The sequence below is a fragment of the Sitophilus oryzae genome, unplaced genomic scaffold, assembly GCF_002938485.1.
Source record: "Sitophilus oryzae breed Bouriz unplaced genomic scaffold, Soryzae_2.0 scaffold_1018_pilon_pilon, whole genome shotgun sequence".
NCBI classification, from domain to species: Eukaryota; Metazoa; Arthropoda; class Insecta; order Coleoptera; family Curculionidae; genus Sitophilus; species Sitophilus oryzae.
This window is the reverse complement of record NW_022145636.1, coordinates 1,709,312-1,732,400: the sequence shown is the minus strand read 5'-3', so window position 1 is coordinate 1,732,400 and position 23,089 is coordinate 1,709,312. Positions and strand designations below refer to the sequence as shown.

The window sequence follows — 23,089 nt, the reverse complement described above, 5'->3', positions numbered from 1 at the left end:
GAACTACTCTTCATAAAAATGTTTATTTGTATTAACTAATGATTTTAAATTATTTTTCGTCTTGTTTATTTACACACAAAATGTTCTGTCAAAAAATACCTTGCCATAAACACAATATCTACAAACAACGGTGTTTTACAATAATTTTATCCAAGCTTAAAATAAGTTATTAACTTAAAGGCTAGTGTGACGTCGTTTTTTTCACCATATCCACAAACACAGAGTACAAACACTATCCTGTCTTTTCAGCTTCAAGACAAAATAAGCGGGACTACTACTGTTCTCTCCAGGGCTCTACCTCAAAAGTATCAACAGTTCAGCTCAAACTAAGACATATTCTGATAGAAAAAACAATTCTGCATACGGCAAGTATAGTTTTGATTCCCTTAGCAAAAAAAATCCTGCAAAATTACATGTTTTATGGCGCATTACATTTGAACTACTCTCTATAAAAACGTTTATTTAGATTATTTCACGGTTTTAAATTATTTTTCATGTTGTTTACTTAAATTCTAAAAATGTTACTATCAAAATTTTAACAACTTTACAGAAGATTAAAGTTAAATAGATTAAAATATCTACAGTTTACTTAATTGACTCCACCATCGCAAATACGGTCCAATTGAACTATTTCTACAAAATTTATCCCAATTTAAACTCATTTTTTCCTTACCTGAACACCATAGGCGCCGGCACGCAGAACTTGATCAGAATTTTCTTGATATTGTCATGAAGGGTCTTCTCGTCCAAATACCAAGATGTCTGATCGGCTGCCGAAGCCCCGGCAGTGGGGTCGGGAGCCCCACATACAGAATTAATAGCCGAAGGCTGAGATCCCAATAATTCGTCTAGTAATCTCTGAGCGGTTGGCAAAATTTGCTGAGGCAGTTCGCTGATCAAGTACTGAGCGAATTTCTGTAACTGCTCCCGGTGTAGTCGCGATAGGGATTCGGAAACTGGGGCTCGCAGTGTCACCAAATGTGGCTAAAAATGATTAGAAATAAGACGATTAATGTACAGGATGTTTCATGTATAAATGCCAGTATTTTAAAAGATGGACCATCAGGACGAAAGAAATACAGGGTGGTCCGAACTGTATTCCGGAAACTTCGGCAGCATATTCTGCAGATAAAAATAAATAAAAAAGTTCGTATACAGGGTGTTTCAAAACAAATGCGAAAAACTTCAGGGGGTGATTCCTTGTTCAAAATAAAGGGTAGTTTGCTTCATAAACGTTGGGTCAAAAGTCAACCATTAGGGAGATATTGCGGTACAAAGATGGCGGAAAAATAATGTTTTTATTTTTTATCTTGAAAACGAAAAGAGAGATAGACTAATAAAATTTTATGGAAGCATTACTGTTATGAAAAACACACTTTCTGGTAATTTTTCACTTTTTTTAAAATGAGTGGAAGGGGTTGAAATAAACTACCCCTATCATTCTTGTTAACGAAATTTTAAGAAAAATCTTATCAAACACATGCAAAAAAATTAATTTGGATAGTTTAGTTTGTTTAGAAACTTTTTATCTCTTGTATTTTTTTGATAAAAACTCACCGATTTGAAATTAAAAAATAAAATGTAAAGCATTACATGTCAGGACAAAAAACATTTTAGATTAAGAATCTAGTGATAATAACGATAATAAATAATCATCTAGATAATAACGTATTGCAGTAGAGTAATGTCAAATAAAATAATATTAGGAACATCCTAAAAAGTAACAGCGGCCGACTAGATTTTTTCCTAAAAAAATTACAGCAGCCCACTAGATTCTTTATCAGAAAATGTTTTTTGTCCTGACATGTAATGCTTTACATTTTATTTTTTAATTTCAAATCGGTGAGTTTTATCAAAAAAACACAAGAGGTAAAAAAGTTTCTAAACAAACTAAACTATCCAAATTAAAGCATTTGCATGTGTTTGATAAGATTTTTTTTTTAAATTTCGTTAACAAGAATGATAGGGGTAGTTTATTTCAACCCCTTCCACTCATTTTAAAAAAGTAAAAAAATTACCTGAAAGTGTGTTTTCATAACAGTAATGCTTCCATAAAATTTCATTAGTCTATCTCTTTTCGTTTTCAAGATAAAAAATAAAAACATTATTTTTCCGCCATCTTTGTACCGCGATATCTCCCTAATGGTTGACTTTTGACCCAACGTTTATAAAGCAAACTACCCTTTATTTTGAACAAGGAATCACCCCCTAAAGTTTTTCGCATTTGTTTTGAAACACCCTGTATATTAGTAGTGGGAACTATCGAATAAATGCTATCGAAACATTCGATAGTTGCAATTGATTCGAATAATTCGATAGTTCGTAAGAAAACATTCGTTGAAAACTATTCGAATAAAAATTATCGAATAGATCCATCATCTGCCTTGAAATATTGTATTCTAGTAATTCGGCAGCAAAAACCATTCATTTATAAAATTCATTCATTTATGAAATTCATTTATTCGTCAAGATCGATTATAATAAAATATTAACTGAATTTTAGTTGTCGCCCGGCGACGTAGGTTTCTTTCCGAGAAACCCGACAGCAAAAGTTATTACTTTTCAAAACAGTTAAAACACATGTAGGTGGCGCCCCCTGCAAATAGGAGTCATATTGACATCAAAATCAAATTTCTCATGTCAAAAAACTCCCAGACACCAATTTTTATCAAAATATTGACGATACTTCAGAAATTATTTGAAAAAAATCGAAATAAAAATGAAACTTCCACACCCTGTATCTCCGAAACTAAGCATTTTAGGACATACATTTATATGAACTTTTTCACTTATTTTTATCTGCAGAATATACTGCCGAAGTTTCCGGAATACAGTCCGGACCACCCTGTATATTTTGTATCTGTCATTTATAAAATAAGTTGAAAATAGAGATGTTTAATTTTCAACATTTTGAAAACCGTCGGAAATCAGCTATTTGGTTTTTGTAGCAGATGTTTCTATTATAAACCGTTGACTTTCTGTTAAAATGACATTTATTACCAAAAATAATAAATTTTCAAAAAAATTTTTCATCAAAAAACACATAGGCGTGCTTTTAGGGTCGTCGAAATATAGTACCATTTAAAATACTGGCACTTATTTAAAAGACATGCTTTATATTAAAATAATACCCAATGTATTCTGGTGAGACACACGGCCACCACGTGCGAGCACCAATAAGCCTGCGACTGGCACGTGCAATTACATGAAGAAATCCGCCTCCTGTCAAATGTGACAGCTACATTGTGCGTAGGGGTCGAGCTGTTATTGTACCTGGCCTGTTGCACGCTTGCCGACAAATGAAAACCTATAATATTTATTAATACAACATAAATAATAAAAAAAAACCTTCAAAAGTAGGTCGTGTTTATGTAAACATTATAATTATCAAAAAATAAACAATAATAACTTACCAATTTGTAAAGGATCTTTGACCATGTGATTTCTGTGAAGGTTTTCACCTCTGGAAAATTCATCAGCTGAACCGTTTGCCAAGCAAGAATATAGCCTAAAATAAGTGTACAATAAAATATACCGTCTGTATAAACGTAGGAAACCCCATGTAAATTTCAAAAACGATAAATGAACGCCATTTTATTTTACAAAAAAAAAAATATCTCAAACTGCTTAAAGAACTTGTTTCAAAGAAGTTTTCTCTAAAATAAAATGGGCATCATTTTAGCACACGGTATATATACCGGGTGTTGCATCGTCGAGCGGGACATAGGAAATCCCATGTTAATTTTAATGGGGTCAATTATTGGCTTCCCTAATTATTTTAGAGAATAATTCTATTGAGGTTGATTGAAGAGCACTAAAACCCACATTCAAAAGAATAACTTTAGATATTTTTGATTAGCTCGTTTACGAGTTATCGCCGATTTCTTTTTAATTATTTCTCCTTTCTTATGGTCCTGTATTTACTTATGAGCACCAGTCAAGGTAAAAGATAACTGTCAAATGAAGTTGTCATTTCAGAAATTTATCTATTTAGTGCTTTATTATTATTATTAAAAACTCATACCTACATCGAAAATATTAGCCATGAATTACACTACCGAAGAAAAAGTATTGATGATTAAATGGTATTATCAAGGAAATAGTTATCAAAAGGTGTCGGACATGTTTGCTGCTCTGTATCCGAATAGACCGATACCTGGAAAATCTACAATTGCAAGGAATATCCAGAGATTTAAAACCAAAGGTACCCTAATAAATAACTGCAGATGTGAAGCAAGGCAGGAACAAAGAGAAGATGCAAGAAATGATACCGACTTGGAAGTTTTATTGTGCGTGGAAGAGAACGATGGAAAGATCAGCACAAGGAAACTTGAGGATGAAAGAGGAATAGATCACACTACAGCGTTTCGAATTTTGAAACGAAATAAATACTATTCCTTCAAATATGAAAAGCATCAAGAGCTACGAGATGGGGACGAAATACGACGGCAGGCGTTTTGTTTTGATATGATGGAAACAGCAAACACGGATAGGGAATTTTTAAAAAACATATGTTTCACTGACGAATGCACGTTTACCTTAAATAATGAACCCAATGTTCAAAATTATCGATATTGGAACAAAGAAAACCAACACAGGTTTGTCGAAACAAGGATGCAATATCCACAAAAAGTAAATGTTTAGGCAGGGATATTCGGACACAATATTATCGGGCCAATATTTCTTACGCGAAATTTAAATGCAGAATATTATTTGGAACTACTCGAAAATCATATTTTACCTGCTTTACATGATGCCGCTAGGGAAAATCAGGAAGTTTGGTACCAAATGGATGGCTGCCCGGCACATAGTACCCTGGCTGTTCGGGAATATTTAGACAATAGTTTTAACGGAAACGTTATTGGCCTACATCAAACAGGAAATTGGCCAGCAAGGTCTCCTGATATTTCGCCAAATGATTTCTTTCTCTGGGGCCATTTAAAAAACAGGATATACAAGGATAAAAAATACCCAAATCTAGACGAGTTAAAAAATGCTATTTCTGCCGATTGCAATAGAATTTCAGTTTACCAACTAGCGAATGTAAGAAGAGAATTTTATGATCGCCTGGGTTATTGTCTAGTGTCGATGGAGGAATATTGGAACGTCTTCTTAAATCCTAAAGTTCTAACAATTTAATAGTACCTAAATTAATAAGTTATTGAATATTGTAATAATACTATAATTAACCTTGTAATTGATTACTTTATTTTACTTTAATTCATATTAATTTGTATTTATAAATACATATTGAAGATTTCCGATGTAGGAATGAGTTTTCAATAATAATAAAGCACTAAATAGGTAAATCATAGATAAATGAAACAAGTTTAGATTGGAATGTGCCCATAAGGACAATGTAAACACTATCTGGCGCTATTCTTGCAACGGTCGCGACCCAAAACTTTTGAAAATTTCGGAGCGGTTCGGCTTTTTCCGGAACTATATCGCCAAATATTGTTTATTCAAATTTATTATTATTTTCGTTTAATTTTATAAATAAAATACAGTGTGTTGCATACAAGAAACTTTATTTTATATAAGGACGCATGTATGAAATACCTATGAAACATTGAAAACCGACGTTATGCCACGATCCACGATGGTTTTTGCAGTTCGCAATTCACAGCACAGCTTTTAAGTTTTTAATGCCACTTTTTCACAATTATCACCGGTTGGAGTAAATGAAACTTGAATTAAACTCACAAGATAGCAATAATTACTTTGAAAATGGACGCTATAAACACTTTTCGGAATTGCTTTAATGAGAGCGGTTTAGATTTTGAAAGATGATTATGATTTTTGAAGATTCTGACTTTGACAAGAGAAAATTATTTCTGTTTTTGTTTGCCGTTGTTCTTAGCGACCGCGCTATAGCAGCGCCAGATCGCGTATAACGGTCGCGACCCAAAATAATTTCGCGACCTAAAATTTTACGGGCTTTCCAATCTAAACTTGTTGCATTTATCTATGAGGTAAATTTCTGAAATGACAACTTCATTTGACAGTTATCTTTTACCTTGACTGGTGCTCGTAAGTAAATACAGGGCCATAAGAAAGGAGAAATATTTAAAAAGAAATCGGCGATAACTCGTAAACGAGCTAATCAAAAATATCTAAAGTTATTCTTTTGAATGTGGGTTTTAGTGCTCTTCAATAAACCTAAACAGAATTATTCTCTAAAATAATTAGGGAAGCCAATAATTGACCCCACTAAAATTTACATGGGATTTTCTATGTCCCGTCCGACGATGCGACACCAGGTTATTTACTGATTAAAAAAATTCATAAAAAAATATACCGGATGTCTTCTTCATTGTCCGGGAAACTCCAAAAAGCGATCCTTAATTGTAACTGTTCGGGAACAGGGGGATATACATGTTCAACCAGTTCAAACGGTATATGAGAAGCGACACATTTAGCTGTCAGTTCTGTCAATGAAGGCACCGCAAAAGCTTCTGCACCACAAAATATAAATTATTAAAGAAGCAAAGACACCTAACTTAAAGGAGACAAAACTATTAACATTTTATCCCAAACTATTAATATTTTATGACGTAACAAAGAACAAAAGCAAAATAAAAACACTAAATCACCACAATACACCAAAACACTTTTACTTTTACACTGGACGCGCGTTTCGCTAACAATGTTAGCATCATCAGAAGATGATTATAAACTAAAGTACAATCTACAAGTTGAGCGTTTATATACTCGCCCAGTGGGCACCGAGTGGGCGTGGCAAAATCTAGCCAACCGAGTCAGAACCATAGACAAACTAACAAAAGCAAGACTTTTCAAAGGATTCAGGAAGTCGAATTATTGTTTTTGCGCTGGCCAGTTGAGTCAGAAATCATCGCGCAGTCGCACTCGTCAAACCTAACCTAAATAAAACGAAAAACGTTTTTGCCTTGAATCATCCTTGAACGAACTGTTGAATTCCTGATTTTGCGTTTTGTTTGGTTATTATTATTATTTTATTAGCGTACAAAACGAAAACAAATAATTTAATACATTTTACATTTATGAAGAACATAATAATTACTGTGATTATACGTAGACAAAACGAAGGTCCTACAAATTGACTGTAAGTTATAAGAATCTTTATCTTTTTAATCTTTTTATGATTTGAATTTTCGTGCTTTATATTTTATAATAGACTCGAAATGTTAATATTTTTGCAAATTCTTGTGAAAATGTGAAGTTTATGTTTTTGTTTTATATTTGAAAAAGTTGTATATTTTTAAGATGTTTCTTGTTGTTCCTATTATTAATATTATAATATACATAATTATTTTTTTGTACCTTTTGAAGAATAATGCTTTTATTTCGTTTACCATAACTGTTGTTTTTTTTATCATCTTTGTTATTTTCATAAGAGGAATACGTTTTCGTTTATTTAACTTTTGTTTTTATATCTGTTATGTCCAGAAATTATTGTTTATTTTACCGATGGAAATAAATTTATTTGATTTTAATAAACGCTTTTTAATTAAACATCCTTGTCTAAAAGGCTACTACAAAATACACAATCCATAAGTAAACCGTCCTCGTCTAAAAGGCCAGTTGACGCAAGCGCGGTAATAAACTCTTATCAAACTTGTTACCGTTTTGCAGTACAGCGTTGACGCGTCTTGCTTTTGTTAGTTTGTCTATGGTCAGAACCCACTGAGCGTAACAGTTAGATTTCCGCTACTAGAGTAGTAGGAACAAAGAACTTGAAGGAATTGGACCGTTGTCTCTGTTCATACTATCTTTACATTTATTAATTCTGATGGTTTCATATGCATCTAATTGCCTGTAATTTGAGACTTGTTTAATTAATTTTAAATTATTAAGACCTATACAATGTTCTTTATCAACAATATGTTCGACAACGGAAGATTTATCCGGTCTACCATATCTTATCTGAGCTAAATGTTCTTTAAATCTAGTTAATATTGATCTTCTAGTTTCCTCAACATATTTCTGATTACAATCTTTACAAGAAATTTCATAAATACCCGACCTTTCCAGTGGAGGTGTTTTATTCTTTGGATTACCTAATAATTGTTGTAATTTATTATTAGCACTATACACAAGTTTATAATTGACATTCTTAAAAATTCCTTTTAGACCACGGGATAACTCTCTATCAAACGGTATCGAAAAATATTCAGACGTATCTTTCTCCACTTGAAAAGTCGAATTTTCAGAAATCATTAACCTATACCTACGTTTTCTAATTAATTTATCAACTAGTGAAGGAGAATATCCATTACGCTCAGCTGCATTCCTAATGTAATCTCTTTCTATTTCATATCTTTCGATGGAAAGTGGGAAACTAAGTAATCTATGAACTAAGAAATTTAAACTAGCCATTTTATGTTCAACACTATGATGTGATTCACTAGGAATATATCTGCGTGTGGTCGTATTTTTCCTATAGATATCAAATTCCAGGAAATTATTAGCATTTCTAATAACTAATACATTTAGAAATGGTAATCTGTCGTTGTTCTCAATTTCAACGCCCACTCGGTGCCCACTGGGCGAGTATATAAACGCTCAACTTGTAGATTGTACTTTAGTTTATAATCAGCTGCTGATGATGCTAACATGGTTAGCGAAGCGCGCGTCCAGTGTCAAAGTAAAAGTGTTTTGGTGTATTGTGGTGATTTAGTGTTTTTATTTTGCTGTGTAACACCAAAGGTTCCAACCCTCAACTGTAAGTAACAAAGAATAATGCCTGAACAGTCTTTGTCTAATTGTAAATTGTAAACAAATAGTGTTTTAAGAATGGAATTTTGTGTCTCCCTTTAATTAGATATCTAGATGATTTACAGTCTCTTTAACATTAAGTTCCTTACCTTCTGAGCCTCTTTTACCATTGGTAAAAATTCCAGCATTCGAGCTAGGTTTTTTCCATCCCCTCCAATTGTTACATACACTCTCAGGTTCAGTACTCCAGCTGCACATAGAGTCTTCCTCAAACCTATCTGAGTCTTCAAAACTAAACCTTTTTTACAAAAAAAAAACGTTACAAAACAACTTAAATTCATGTTTTAAAGATAAACAAACCTGTCCCCTGCGATGTCACCTCCGCCTCTGTCATCCCAGTCGATCATTTCGTCCTCCAAGTCGACCGGGCCCTGAGGGGGTCCTTGAGCCCCTTGTCTAGCCATTTTGAATAATTTTCTAGCAAAAATACCATAAAGTAATAAAAGAAACTCATAAAAATAACCTTAATTTAGTTTTACATGCATAAATAACATACAATCGAAAAAAAACGGCGTCAAAGACGGCTGGGGAATCACAATCGATGATAATTTTGGCGAGGTCATTATTTGGCCTGTACTCATCTTTATTTTTTAATGGTGCTTAGTGCCAGTTGGCTTAAGCAGGTTGTAATTTATTTTAATATTGAATAAAAATGGTTTAGTTTAAAATTCGAGAAAAAATAATTTCTTGGAAATATATTTGTGTGTTTAGAAAGTTCTATCATTTTTTAATATTTCTATAATTATTAGTTTTAATTTTTGACGAATTTTATGTCAATTTTTTAGCAAATAAAGTCTATAGAGATTGACCTCGCCAAAATTATCATTGGTTATCATTTCTCAGCCATCTTTGACGCCGTTTTTTTTTCGATTATACAAATACATTACGAATGTTAATTAAATAATGTATTAATCTGTGTTTTTTTTTAATTCTTTTTGTTTGGTTTGGTTTTATGTTATTGTTTTTTTTTTGCAAATGAGTAATAAAATTTTGGAAATGATAAAGGATATAATATCTAATATATTTTTAATGCTCTTCCTAAAAATATCAGAGAACTTCCTCTTTCAAGGTTCAAATTCAAAGTCAAAAATATACTTTTACAAAATGCCTTTTATACCTAAGAGGAGTTTTTGGCATTCGGGAGGTGATAGTACTCCTAAAAATAGTAAAAAAAAGTTCCTATAAGTATAGGACGGAAAATGCATATTAAGTGAGTTAGGGGCACTGAAAGGGTCCTCTTAAAAATCCTCTACTATAAATTTTGACCCTGAATCAAATGGTGATACTGAATAATGATTTGGAAAAGCGGAAAGGGTAGTTTTTGCAAGGGTGGGGGGTTGTTTCGCGAATAACTTTTTTGAGGTTATTTTTTTTGCAACGCGGGTTCATTTTTTGAAAACTACATACTTTTTCCTGCAAAATAGGTGCTCTTGTTGCACATCGTCCAGAGCTGTGGTTTTCGAAGGCAAAGAGTTTGCTCTGATGGGTTGCTAACTTGTTAATCAACGTAAACTTATGAAAGTTATGGCGGTTCAAAAGGAACCAAGTAGTTATCAAATAATTAATTGAAAAATCAAAACATCTTTAAAAAAACGAAATAATCCAATTACCAAAATTCCTTATTAAAATAATGCATTCCTTAATTATATATGTCTGCTAAGAACTTCTTAAAAAGCTCTTGAAAAAGGCCTAACAAGCCGAAACATATATGTAGAGTTAAAGTTACTCTTATTAAAAGTTTTTTGAAACATCTAAAAGCGTGCTTTATTAAAATACTAATATTTCAACGATGTTTCACAAGGAACCAACCACAGCTTCAGTACAATTTATCCTTGGTGTTGTCCGAATTTGATGGAACAGTCAATAATACGTTGCCGTAGTTAGTGATGTTGGTAGCGAATATTTCCATTCGAATTTTGCAGGAAATTTCAGAAATTTCCGAAATAGTCGGTCCCAAAATCGCGAATATTCGCAAAAATCCGAATTTTGCAAGAAATTTCTTTTCAAAATCCAAGACATTGATCAAAAATTTAACGAAAGTGTATAATGTATGCCTATTCTTAAATCAGAAGAAAAAGAATGCTTCTCCGCCTTACAAAATAGAAAACGTATGGCTCTTAAAATGTTTCCTGGGAGAGCACCTTAACAATGAAGAACACATAGCCGCTATGGAATTTATCGACAATATCACCAACAAACATCCTCAGTTTGTCAATAATAAAGAAGCCATTTTTACAGATGTAACAAATTATTGCGCCAAATCGGGTTTATGGGCTCTCGACTACGTTTGGATGTCAGTTAAAAATGCAGACTGTCTAAGTTGGTGGCAAGCAATATGTAAAAATACTCAGTTGAAATATTTAGCTGTTGCTCTGCTGTCTTTACCAACGTCATCTGCAGCCACTGAGAGAAGTTTCAGTACTTACAGTTTAATCCATACTAAAAAAGGAATCGCTTAACTGCACAAAGAGCCGGCAAAATAATGGTCGTAGCTCATAACAATAAATTATTACTACAAAAACAAAAAGTGGATATGGAACATGATATGCAACAACATGAAACTCCTCCAGAACCACTAGAACCTGTAGAGGTAGAGGTCCATCCTTCAGAATCAGAACCAGATGATGCATCAAATATACCTGATTTGGAAATAAAAACTGACGAAGACAGTACTACTACTACTACTACTACTACTATAATACCCTATGAAGATGGGACCAGCTCGGCGCATGAAAGTATTCCGGAATAGAATAATTCAGTTATTTGTGTTTTACGTTTTTTAAGTTTATATTTCGTGCTTTTTTGTTTTTTTTTCAAGTTCATAGTCATAGTTCATGGTTTATGTACAAAGTACAAATGTTACCAAATAATTTTTGTTATATCTTATGTTTATGACTTTTAGGAGTTGAGAAACAACCCCCTACCGTTGCAAAAACTACCCTTTTCGCTTTTCCAAATAATGTTTCAGTAGCACCATTTGATTTGGAGTCAAAATTTATGGCAGAGGATTCACCCTTCACCCTTTCAGTGGCCCTAACTCCCTTAATATACATTTTCCACCCTAAACTTATAGGAACCCCCGATTTTTTTTACACCATTTCAATGACACCCTGTATAACGATTTTATGATGTAAACTGTAATAATTTTATCCTAATATTTTTTGAAAATTGTGCATGTTTATTTAGAAAGTTTTGTTATTGTTTATTCTTTATATTTCACGTATGTAACTACCACTGGACTAACATGAATAAGTAAAATAAATAAATAAAAATAAAAATTACTATACAGGGTGTTTCAAAACAAATGCGAAAAACTTCAGGGGGTGATTCCTTGTTCAAAATAAAGGGTAGTTTGCTTTATAAACGTTGGGTCAAAAGTCAACCATTAGGGAGATATCGCGGTACAAAGATGGCGGAAAAATAATGTTTTTATTTTTTATCTTGAAAACGAAAAAAGAGATATATATATCTCAATTTCAATAGTCTATATATAGACTATTGAAATTTTACGGAAGCATTACTGTTATGAAAATACACTTTATGGTAATTTTTTCACTTTTTTAAAATGAGTGGAAGGGGTTGAAACAAACTACCCCTATCATTCTTGTTAATGAAATTTAAAGAAAAATCTTATCAAACACATGCAAAAAAAATTAATTTTGATAGTTTAGTTTATTTAGAAACTTTTTTATCTCTTGTGTTTTTTTGATAAAACTCACCGATTTGAAATTAAAAAATAAAATGTAAAGCCTTACATGTCAGGACAAAAAACATTTTTAGATAAAGAATCTAGTGGGCAGCTGTAATTTTTTCAGGAAAAAATCTAGTCGGCCGCTGTCACTTTTTAGGACGTTTCTAATATTGTTTTATTTGACATTACCCTACTGCAATACGTTATTATCTAGATTATTATTATTATCATTATTATCACTAGATTCTTAATCTAAAAATATTTTTAGTCCTGACATGTAATGCTTTACATTTTATTTTTAATTTCAAATCGGTGAGTTTTATAAAAAATACAAGAGATAAAAAAAAGTTTCTAAACAAACTAAACTATCCAAATTAACTTTTTTGCATGTGTTTGATAAGATTTTTCTTTAAATTTCGTTAACAAGAATGATAGGGGTAGTTTATTTCAACACCTTCCACTCATTTTAAAAAAGTGAGAAAATTACCAAAAAGTGTGCTTTCGTAACAGTAATGCTCCCATAAAATTTCATTAGTCTATCTCTTTTCGTTTTCAAGATAAAAAATAAGAACATTATTTTTCCGCCATCTTTGTACCGCGATAGGTATCTCCCTAATGGTTGACTTTTGACCCAACGTTTATGAAGCAAACTACCCTTTATTTTGAACAAGGAATCACCCCCTGAAGTTTTTCGCATTTGTTTTGAAACACCCTGTATATCTGGTACGGCCAGCAATAAAGTGGGTTTCAAAATGAATTTAGCAAAAACTAGACAGAAAAGACATTCTGATAAATAACACAACGCTGGAAATACCTAGTAGAAGAATATAATTTATATTTAGGACAAATAATACAAAGCTCGGGCTCTCTACTACCAGAAATCGACAGAAGAATTAAGTTAGCATGGAGTACTTACGAAAGAAACTCAATCATATTCAAATCTAGAAAATGCCACCTCTATATCTGTTTACCATGTGATATTATACATATATCATATTGTCGAGCCCTGAAAATGTCCCTCTCTATACCTACGTAAAAAAGATTTAAAAACTTTACAGAAAATGTCTAATTTTTTGCCCTGCAACTTTATTTGGCATAATTAGTGAATGAAACTCAATATTATTGACGAAAAACACATAAATTGTGTCAAAAAGGGGCTCTCTATATCTATTTTTGTTAGTTTTTTGTCATAACACACTTACAATGTGACATAAACAAAGAAACTCGAAAAAATAAACTTAATTTATTTTTCTATACACCTCCGAGTGGAAAAGAGGGCGTTAATAAGTGAAAATCTCCTTTTTATAGTGAAATATATTTAAATTACCCGTGTCTAATTTTGTTTAGGACCTGTCAACCTGCCACTTTATATGGTAAAGGTAATTAGTGAAAGAAACCCAATATTACACACTAAGAACTCGATTTCCTGATTAAAGAATCTTTTCTCTATATATTTCTCTTAGATTTTCGTAAAATAACACATGAACAATGCGGTAAAAGTTGGGAAATGACTTACCTTGCAACCCTGCAGTGGGGACAAAGAACCACAGTACCCCAGACGGAATTTCGTACCGTGGGGGTTATGCTAGGGCTCCGGCGAGCCCCTTACTCTAACATCACCGTACCGAGGTGTCCCTGGGGGCAGAAAAGCACATACACACGACTGTTTCACTTAGGATATCGGGGAAAAACGGATTTTAAGATGCAGCGACCTCCCCCATAGACGACAACAAATATGGCGTCTGGCAGCTCTCTCGAATAGGCCTAGGGCGAACGATCGCAGTGCTGCAGGACCAGCTTTCGCGCCGCGTTGCCGCACCCTCGCACAGCTGGCTTTCTCCCAATTTTTTCAAGCTAATTTCGAGATTAAACCGAAGAATTTCCTACTTATTTTACGCTAAAATTGTCAATTTATTTTAAAATATGACGTACACGTCACTCAAACAACGATTTGTGACAGTTTTGTAGCAAGATTTTGGTGTTAAAATGACGTTTTCTTTAAATCGGGTAAAAGGTTCAACGCTGGCAACGTTCTTTCGGGTTCTGATCATTATCGACTCGTCAGAAGGTTGCATTATTAATTTATATTTCTCTTTGTTCCTTGGATAAACAAAAAAGTGCATAAAATAAGGAAAAAATAGTCTGTGAAAGGAAATATCATTAATTTAAAAGTCTTTTAGTAAATGACTAAAAAATTTTACACTTTCTTTGTGTTTCAATTAGTAAATGATAAAAAATGTAAACAATAATATTTTAAAACAATATTTTTATGCTTTACATTCTAGTGGATCATTATTGGTGACGTCACAGCGTATGCAACTAACAATACAATGAGTCCTTATAATATTTTCAAAATATATTTATTTCGTTTTGTTATATTTGAGTTTTAATCGCACTAATACATTATTTTGTTGATAATATGGCAGAGAATAATATGATTTGTTTAAATCTAGTATTTAGTTGTTTATAATTGTATATAATTTTAAGAATTTATGGACAAATGGCAATTTACGTAAGAAAAAAACTAAAAAAAACTATAAAACAGTAAATTAAACATCTTTCTCGGGTTTTTTTCTATTTTATATCCATTTTTAAAAATATTCAAAGCATTTTTTTATAGTAATTATTTGTATAAGTGAAATATATATACATTTGACAATGGTGTTTAAGAAGTTTCTACGCAATTTTTGCCCAATTCTTTTTTTACAATATGAAATTTTTGTATTACAAGTATATGGGGTTACAGGAATTAAAAAATATACATATATTTGCATAAAAAAATTTAAACACATATTTTTATATCAATAATAAAAGTATAAATTTAAAAATGATACGCCCATGGAGGGATACTCATAATTAGAAAACGTCATACACTGTTGCCAAATGCGTACGAACTATATGAAAGTAAATTATTTAAAAAATGCCCTATTATTAGTAGATTTTCATAGATTTTACCGATTTTCGTAATTAGTAATAAGAAAATAACTAAATGCTTGTCCTGAACGATCTAGACATTAAAATCAATGGAAAAAATGAACAATCATTGTTATTTTTTAATCCTGCAACACTTTTCAGAACATATGTTTTTGACAACTACGTATTTTTTAGGTTAATTGAATAATTTAACAGCTGTCATTATTGTTTTCTTTTTATATTCATCCAAATAAAAATATAATTGTTATTTGGTATATTAATAAAGGATGGAATAACAATAAATTAATTAAAATGGATAGATTAGTGAAAGACCACAATGAAAAAAGCCAGTACGATCTGTATTTGCAGGAAATAGAAGGTATAGATGATTATTGGGGACCCACCTTCAGGTATTTGTACTATAAAATAGATATAAAAGAGTAATATTACTGAGATATATGTTTTAGAGCCGTTTTCGATAATAATGAACACGTAGAATTCAAAGAAAAAGTAGAAGAAAGGATCAAACACCATGACAGGGATATCGAAAGACTTTGCAACGTTTATTATCAAGGATTCATTGAATCAGTACGGGAATTGCTGGAAGTCAAGTCACAATCGAAGAATCTAAATGTTTGTAGTAAAGAATTTAGTTTTTTAAAGGCCAATAAATTGTTTTTATTACAGAATCAAGTTGTAGCCATTGACAAACATCTTCAAACAACATCTCAAGCGATTTCAAAGTCCGGAGCTGAACTTTTAAAGGCCAGGAAAGTTCAGAGCAACATTGCAGTTGTTATAGCACAGTTAAACTTATGTTTACCTGTGTTTCTTACTTATTCCAAGCTACAAAAACAAATTTCCGATAAGAGGTACCTTTTTATTGAATTTTTTATTATATTTTACATTTTTTTGATTTTTCTAAAGGTATTATCCGGCTTTAAAGACACTAGAAGAGCTGGAACATCAACATTTGCCTCATGTTTCAAACTACAGGTTCTCCAATCAGCTGCGTGAGAAGATTCCAAAGTATCGGGACAAAATTGAAGCAGCTTCTATGTCAGATTTGAAAGATTTTCTGGAAAACATCAGAAAATTTTCACCTAAAATCGGAGAAGTGGCAACGAGGCATACTAGTGAACAACTCGCCACAGATCCTACAGTGATTGGTCGAAAAAAAAAGCGAAATCTCACAAACCAAGGTATGTATTTCTATTTTTATTATAAATTTTTTTGGCATAAAAAATCTTTTTGCTTAAGATTCAACCACAAACTTCTCTGAAGAAGATTTAAGCGCCCAAGAGTTGATAGATTTCTCTCCGATATACAGGGGGTTGCACATAGCTCATGCCTTAGGGAAAGTTTCAAACTTTGAAGCGTACTACAGGGCGGAAAGAACTAAACAAGCTAGGTTAGTTCTTCAACCACCAACAAATATGGTAAATTTACAATGTTTTTAATGTTAATTTATTACAAAAATGTGTCTATATTTTAGCATGAATCTGAAGAGAGCTATAGAAACTATATCTACGCAGTGCTAGGGTTCTTTATTTTGGAGGATCATGTTTTAAACACCGGCAGGGGGCTTATTACCAAAGCTTTTTTGGAGGATATGTGGAGTATGGCTTTGTCAAAAATAACGACGGCCTTACAGACCCATTCAGTAAGTAATAACATTTTTTTTTTGTAAAACTGTATCATCGAGAGAAAAAAAAACAGTGTCATGGTAGCCTTTGAAGTTATTTTTTACGTGTAATATTAAAGCTTTTTTGGAGGGTATGTGGAGTATGGCTTTGTCAAAAATAACGACGGCCTTACAGACACATTCAGTAATTTTTATTTTGTAAAACGGTATTAACGACGAAAAAATAGCGTCACAGTAGCCTGTGAAATGATTTTTTACTCTTCAAAAACGTTTTATGAAGTAGCTCTGAAGACAAAAACACACCCTGTATCTCGAAAACGAAGCATTTTACAAGAATACATGCTTATATGAACTTTTTCTCTTAAAAATACTTGAAAAATCACCCTGTATAACTGAGATATTATATGGTATAGTTTGCATATTTTGAAATCAATTTTTTTAGGCATATTGCACAGACGCTACGTTAATTTTACGTATCAAGGATCTAATTATGTTGTTTTGCACGACATTGAGGAATTATGGGTATTCTGTGAAACCACTTTGGGAATTAGTAAGAGAGCTAAGAGATCACTATACAGAGGTTCTTATGCAAAGATGGGTTCAAGTTTTTAGAGAAATTCTGTCCAAAGAAGATTACCAACCAATAGAAGTATGTTTTAATTTTTTTATAGGAAGAAAATAGTTTTTTAATGAATTTTGTGGTATTTTAGGTACACAATCAAGAAGAATTTGAGCATGTTTTACTAACATTTCCATGGGATGGAGATTTGCCTGATGATGTCACTTTTCCGTATAGTTTTCCATTTTCAAGAATGGTACCCAAAATCTACCAGCAGGTCAAAGAGTTTATCTATGCCTGTTTGAAGTTTTCTGAAGATTTAAATCTCAGGTTTTATAAAAAAAATGTTCTATTATTATTTTGCCCTCTGTATATTTTTTAAACTGTAGCCAAGTGGAAGTGGATGAAATGATCAGAAAATCGATGAATCTCCTGCTCACTAGAAGCTTTAGCGGTTGCCTATCTTCGATATTCAGAAGCCCTCATGTCGGTTTGCAGGAAATAACACAAATAATCGTTGATACGGGGTATTTAGAAGATGCCAACGTATATTTGGATCAGTTTATATCAAATATAACTGGGTAAGGGATATTTTTTATATTTTTAACATAATTTTTGAATATTTTTAACTTGATTTTCGAATACATATTTTTTAACTTGATTTTTTGAATATTTTTCAACTTGATTTTTAAACATTTTTAAATTACTTTTTCCAATGTTTTTAAACTGATTTTTGAATATATTAACTTGATTTTAGAATATTTTTAACTTAATTTTTGAATATTTTAACTTGATGTTCGAATTCATATTTTTTAACTTGATTTTTTGAATATTTTTAACTTAATTTTTAAATATTTTAACTTGATTTTCGAATACATATTTTTTAACTTAATTTTTTGCATATTTTACAGCTTCATTTAATATTTAACTTGATTTTTTGAATATTTTTAAATTAATTTTTAAATATTTTAACTTGCTTTTCGAATACATATTTTTTAACTTGATTTTTTGCATATTTTGCAGCTTCATTTAATATTTAACTTGATTTTTTGAATATTTTTAACTTAATTTTTGAATATTTTAACTTGATTTTCGAATACATATTTTTTAACTTGATTTTTTGCATATTTTACAGCTTCATTTAATATTTAACTTGATTTATTGAATATTTTTAACTTAATTTTTGAATATTTTAACGTGATTTTCTAATGCATATTTTTTAACTTGATTTTTTGAATATTTTTCAAATTCATTTAATATTTTGATTTTCGAATACATATTTTTAACATGATTTTTAAACATTTTTAACATACTTTTTCCAATATTTTTAAACTGATTTTTGAATATTAATTTTTAACTTAATTTTTGAATATTTTAACTTGATGTTTGAATACATATTTTTTAACTTGATTTTTTGCATATTTTACAGCTTCATTTAATATTTAACTTGATTTTTTGAATATTTTTAACTTAATTTTTAAATATTTTAACTTGATTTTCGAATACATATTTTTTAACTTGATTTTTTGCATATTTTACAGCTTCATTTAATATTTAACTTGATTTTTTGAATATTTTTAACTTAATTTTTAATATTTTAACGTGATTTTTTCTAATGCACATTTTTTAACTTGATTTTTTGAATATTTTTCAAATTCATTTAATATTTTGATTTTCGAATACATATTTTTAACATGATTTTTAAACATTTTTAACATACTTTTTCCAATATTTTTAAACTGATTTTTGAATATTAATTTTTAACTTTGTTTTTGAATACATATTGGGACAACGGCCCAGCTACCTATTTCCGTTGATTTTTTGAGTATTTTAAACTTAATTTTTGAATACTTTAACTTGATTTTTGAATATATTTAACTTAATTTTTGAATATTTTAACTTGATTTTCGAATTCATATGTTTAACTTGGTTTTTAAACACTTTTAATTTAATTTTATATTGTATATATTATTTATATTGCACTATTATATTTTATATATTATTTAATTGAATATTTTTAACTTAATTTTTGATACATATTGGGACAACGGCCAAGCTACGTCGAAACATATTTTTAACTTGATTTTCGAATACATATTTTTAACTTGATTTTTAAACATTTTTAACTTAATTTTACCAATATTTTTAACCTGATTTTTGAATATTTTCCAAGCGAGGAAAGTCGAGGTGCCACAGTGGGCACCATCCAAGGCCAGTACGGCATGTTCCGAGTAGCCAGAGAGGACGCAGTGAGGCAAATCAGCGAAAAACTGCGCCAAAAACTTAACGAATTCCTAGAACTGGAAACGTACGACTGGACCCTAGTAGAACCTAAAGGCCACGCTTCCAGCTTTATATCAGACATTATAGCGTTTTTACAGACTACCTTTCATAGTTTCACACACCTACCGGTAACTTAACCCCACTTTTTTTAAATTATTATAAGTAAAATAGAGTTTTTTATTTTTTTTAGCCCGAAGTAGCTCAGGTTGCTTGTAGATCGGCTTGTGAGCATATAGCAAAGTCCATGTTTGCTATGTTGATGAATACAGAGATCAGACAAATATCTATGGGTGCTCTGAATCAATTGAACTTAGATTTACTACAGTGTGAACGTAAAAAAAATATTTTTAAAGTTGTTTTAATTAAATAAAATTATTTATTTTCTAGAATTCGCTGCATCTGAGCCTGTGAAAGGTTTACAGCAAGACGAATTGCTTGCATACTTTGCCAAACTCAGAGAATTATTAGATTTGTTCATTACTTGGGACTGGCCTACGTATTTTCACGATTATGCTCAAGAAACCAGCAAGTACAAAAAAGTTCAGCCTGATATTGCTATAGTATTACTGGAAAAGTATGTTTTCTCAAAAAAAAATTTAGAGAGGTGTTTAAATAAAAATGTTTTGTAGGTTAAAAGAAGGCGATAGGAAGAATATATTTACTGTGCTGAATAAGAATGAAAGAGATAAGAAAAAGCTTTTGGAGACTGTGCTGAAGCAGTTGAAACAGTTGTCAGTGAAGTAGTTGCTGGTTTTTCTTAGGTAAGAAGTAATAATAAAAATACAGGGTGTACCAATATTCCCTGGACATAGAACTACTGCGTGTTTTTGCAATCAAAATATCATTGGACACAATTATTTACCTCTATACAAAAATGCTTCGTTTGTCCGCTAGTGGGTATAAAACTTCAAAAAAATAAAATCATATTTTAAGATATTTTAAGTAAATAGTATTAACTAATTTTGGTGATTAGAAAAAAACAATTATTTAATACTCTACTATCAGAACATAAACGAAAATAAAATAAAAAAAAGTTTACCCCGAGCCAGTATCGAACTCGGGACTTCTCGCTTTATAGGCGGACCGTTTTCGCGCCGCGCTATGGAGACTTTTTCGATTTATATTCAATGCTAGAATTTAACGGACTAAAAAAAAGAGCTTCTTTCAATGCGCAGTAGTGAACACAACGTCTATCGGCAGCCAGACGACTCACACGCTGTTCCAGAGAGCATAACAAAATATTTATTAAAGAGAACTTAGTACTCTCTTAAAACACTTTCTCGAAAACGTTGCTAGCTCTTAGAATATAACTTTTGTAACAATATGCTTTGTTTCAGGATACTAGTACATGTTTGACGACAAGCTGGTCACTGTATGGTTCGCTCCCCACCCCGACTACTGAGCAGTAGCACTACCCGCCAGTATTTTGCAATGTACAGGGTGGGTAAAATTCGACGCTTTTAAATGGAAACACCCTTTTCTATAGGAGATAGACGAAAACTAATATCGGTGTCTGGAGCTCAACTTTTGTCAAAAATATGATGGTGAAAACCAAGGATACTATATAGAGATAAGGATAGTTCGATTCCTATCTTCCTGCACTGTCAGTTTTTTTACGTCATCTACTGACCGAGTTGAAGTTGGCGCTAAAGATTTTAGACAGTGACAGTTATTTTTGCATTTGACGGACGAGCGCACAGGGCGTTGGAAGATAAATTTAGCGGGACAAAAGCGTTTGGTTAGAAATAAGCCAAAAAATGTGTACTGATAAGAATAAATAGTAGACATTCCAATTGATAAAAAATGCATGAATATTCTTTGTATTTCGATACATTTTTATCAACCAAATTTGGTCGTTTTCTGCTCAGCAAGGCAGAGATCATACGAAAACAAAATATTTACAAATGCTTATACATTTTATTAGAAAGCCAAATTATGTTGAAGATTGCCAAAGGTATGTACTTTTCTACTGTATGTATATTATTTGTTAAAATCCTTCGTGCCTTTGTTCTGCAGATATCAAACTTACACTTTTTTTTCAAATATCGATATATTGAATGATGTAGATCTTTTGAGTTACCAATAGTTACCAACACAGGTAGTCGCAGTCACAGGGAGTTCAAGCTTAACAGGTGAATGCCCAAAAAGATTCATTTCAATCGGATAGTATAAAAACAAAACAACTCCATCAAAAGGCACTGAGTTTAAAAAATTGTCTTAGATACTTAATATATGAATTTACAATTACCGAGTGTTAAAATTAAAATTAAAATATCTATCTTATTTATTATTTTCAAAATAAAATATATTTTTTTAAAATAAATTATAGAGGGTGTCACAAGATTACAAATTAATTTAAAAATAACTGCTAAAGAGTTTTTTGATATCATAATTTTATGTATTTGGCAATAGTTTACAATACGGTTTTTGTGTGTCATGTACGAATAATATCATAGTTTTATTATCTTGTATTTATTTATTAATAAATTAAGTTGTTAATAAATAAATAAATTTAACCATATAGTTGCTATATATTAGACCATTTGCTACGTTCTTAGATTTTAAGTCCCAAACATTGCTCTTGATATTTTGTCCCGCTAGAATAACCATCCGGCGCACTGTGGAGCGCTGCGCTGGTCAGCGCGTGACGTAGCATTCCACGGCGACTACGACAGCGGCGATTTGACGCGATCGAACAGTCCTTTAGAATATATACAGTCCTTGGGTGAAAACCGCATATCGATATCTGTTACCGTTTCGGAGTTACGGGGTGTTTTTCAAAAATATGCATTTTTAACAAAACGCTGAAACTTTTTTGCTATGGAAAATTTTGTATTTTTATGAAAACATTTCCAAAGCACCTTTTTACGTAGAATTTAACGGTTTAAGTATAATTTTTTTTAAATTAAAAATTTAAAAATTATCAACAGAAAATTTGATTTTTTATATGGGACACCCTGTATATTTTTAATTTATTGTAAAGAATTTAAAATTACCTTTCCAAAAATATACCACACTTGATATCTTGCTCGATTCCTCTTCGAGATATAGAGTATATAAAAATTCGCCCGCTTTAAATAAGTAGGCTTTGAACGGCACCGGCTGTAATGCAAAAGAAATTCTAGCTGTGAGCATCAATTAAAACGAAAATATATTTGCTATGAGAGATGTAGAATTTTATAACAATTTAAAATATATTTAACCAACATCAACACATTTAAACTATATCTAATAACAA

At 31.4% G+C, this 23,089-nt stretch overlaps 2 protein-coding genes across 4 annotated transcripts in view; one reads left to right on the top strand and one right to left on the bottom strand.

Annotated features, from left to right (window-relative positions):
* Positions 1-14,345, bottom strand: part of LOC115875017 (zinc finger SWIM domain-containing protein 8) — a 35,861-nt gene extending 21,516 nt beyond the window's left edge. For 2 of the 3 annotated variants that reach the window (XM_030890340.1, XM_030890349.1), the window contains exons 1-7: positions 13,968-14,339; positions 9,061-9,177; positions 8,850-8,998; positions 6,302-6,458; positions 3,414-3,508; positions 3,132-3,307; positions 674-984 (exon numbers count right to left, since the gene is read on the bottom strand). In XM_030890340.1, coding sequence (XP_030746200.1) covers positions 674-984; positions 3,132-3,307; positions 3,414-3,508; positions 6,302-6,458; positions 8,850-8,998; positions 9,061-9,164 — 992 coding nt within the window. In that variant the 5' untranslated portion in view covers positions 9,165-9,177; positions 13,968-14,339. Of the gene's footprint in view, positions 1-673; positions 985-3,131; positions 3,308-3,413; positions 3,509-6,301; positions 6,459-8,849; positions 8,999-9,060; positions 9,178-13,967 lie in introns of all 3 variants that reach the window. The other variant, XR_004048957.1, reaches the window with a different exon arrangement.
* Positions 14,346-15,347: 1,002 nt separating this feature from the next.
* LOC115875010 (exocyst complex component 6-like) lies at positions 15,348-21,342 on the top strand. The gene is made up of 14 exons (XM_030890326.1): positions 15,348-15,774; positions 15,832-15,997; positions 16,052-16,236; positions 16,292-16,566; positions 16,625-16,803; positions 16,860-17,027; positions 17,452-17,658; positions 17,720-17,898; positions 17,958-18,149; positions 19,742-19,979; positions 20,042-20,183; positions 20,239-20,425; positions 20,481-20,612; positions 21,189-21,342. Exons 1-13 carry the CDS (start codon positions 15,677-15,679, stop codon positions 20,593-20,595), a joined length of 2,331 nt encoding a protein of 776 aa, XP_030746186.1. The 5' UTR covers positions 15,348-15,676; the 3' UTR covers positions 20,596-20,612; positions 21,189-21,342.
* The last annotated feature ends 1,747 nt before the right edge of the window (positions 21,343-23,089 follow it).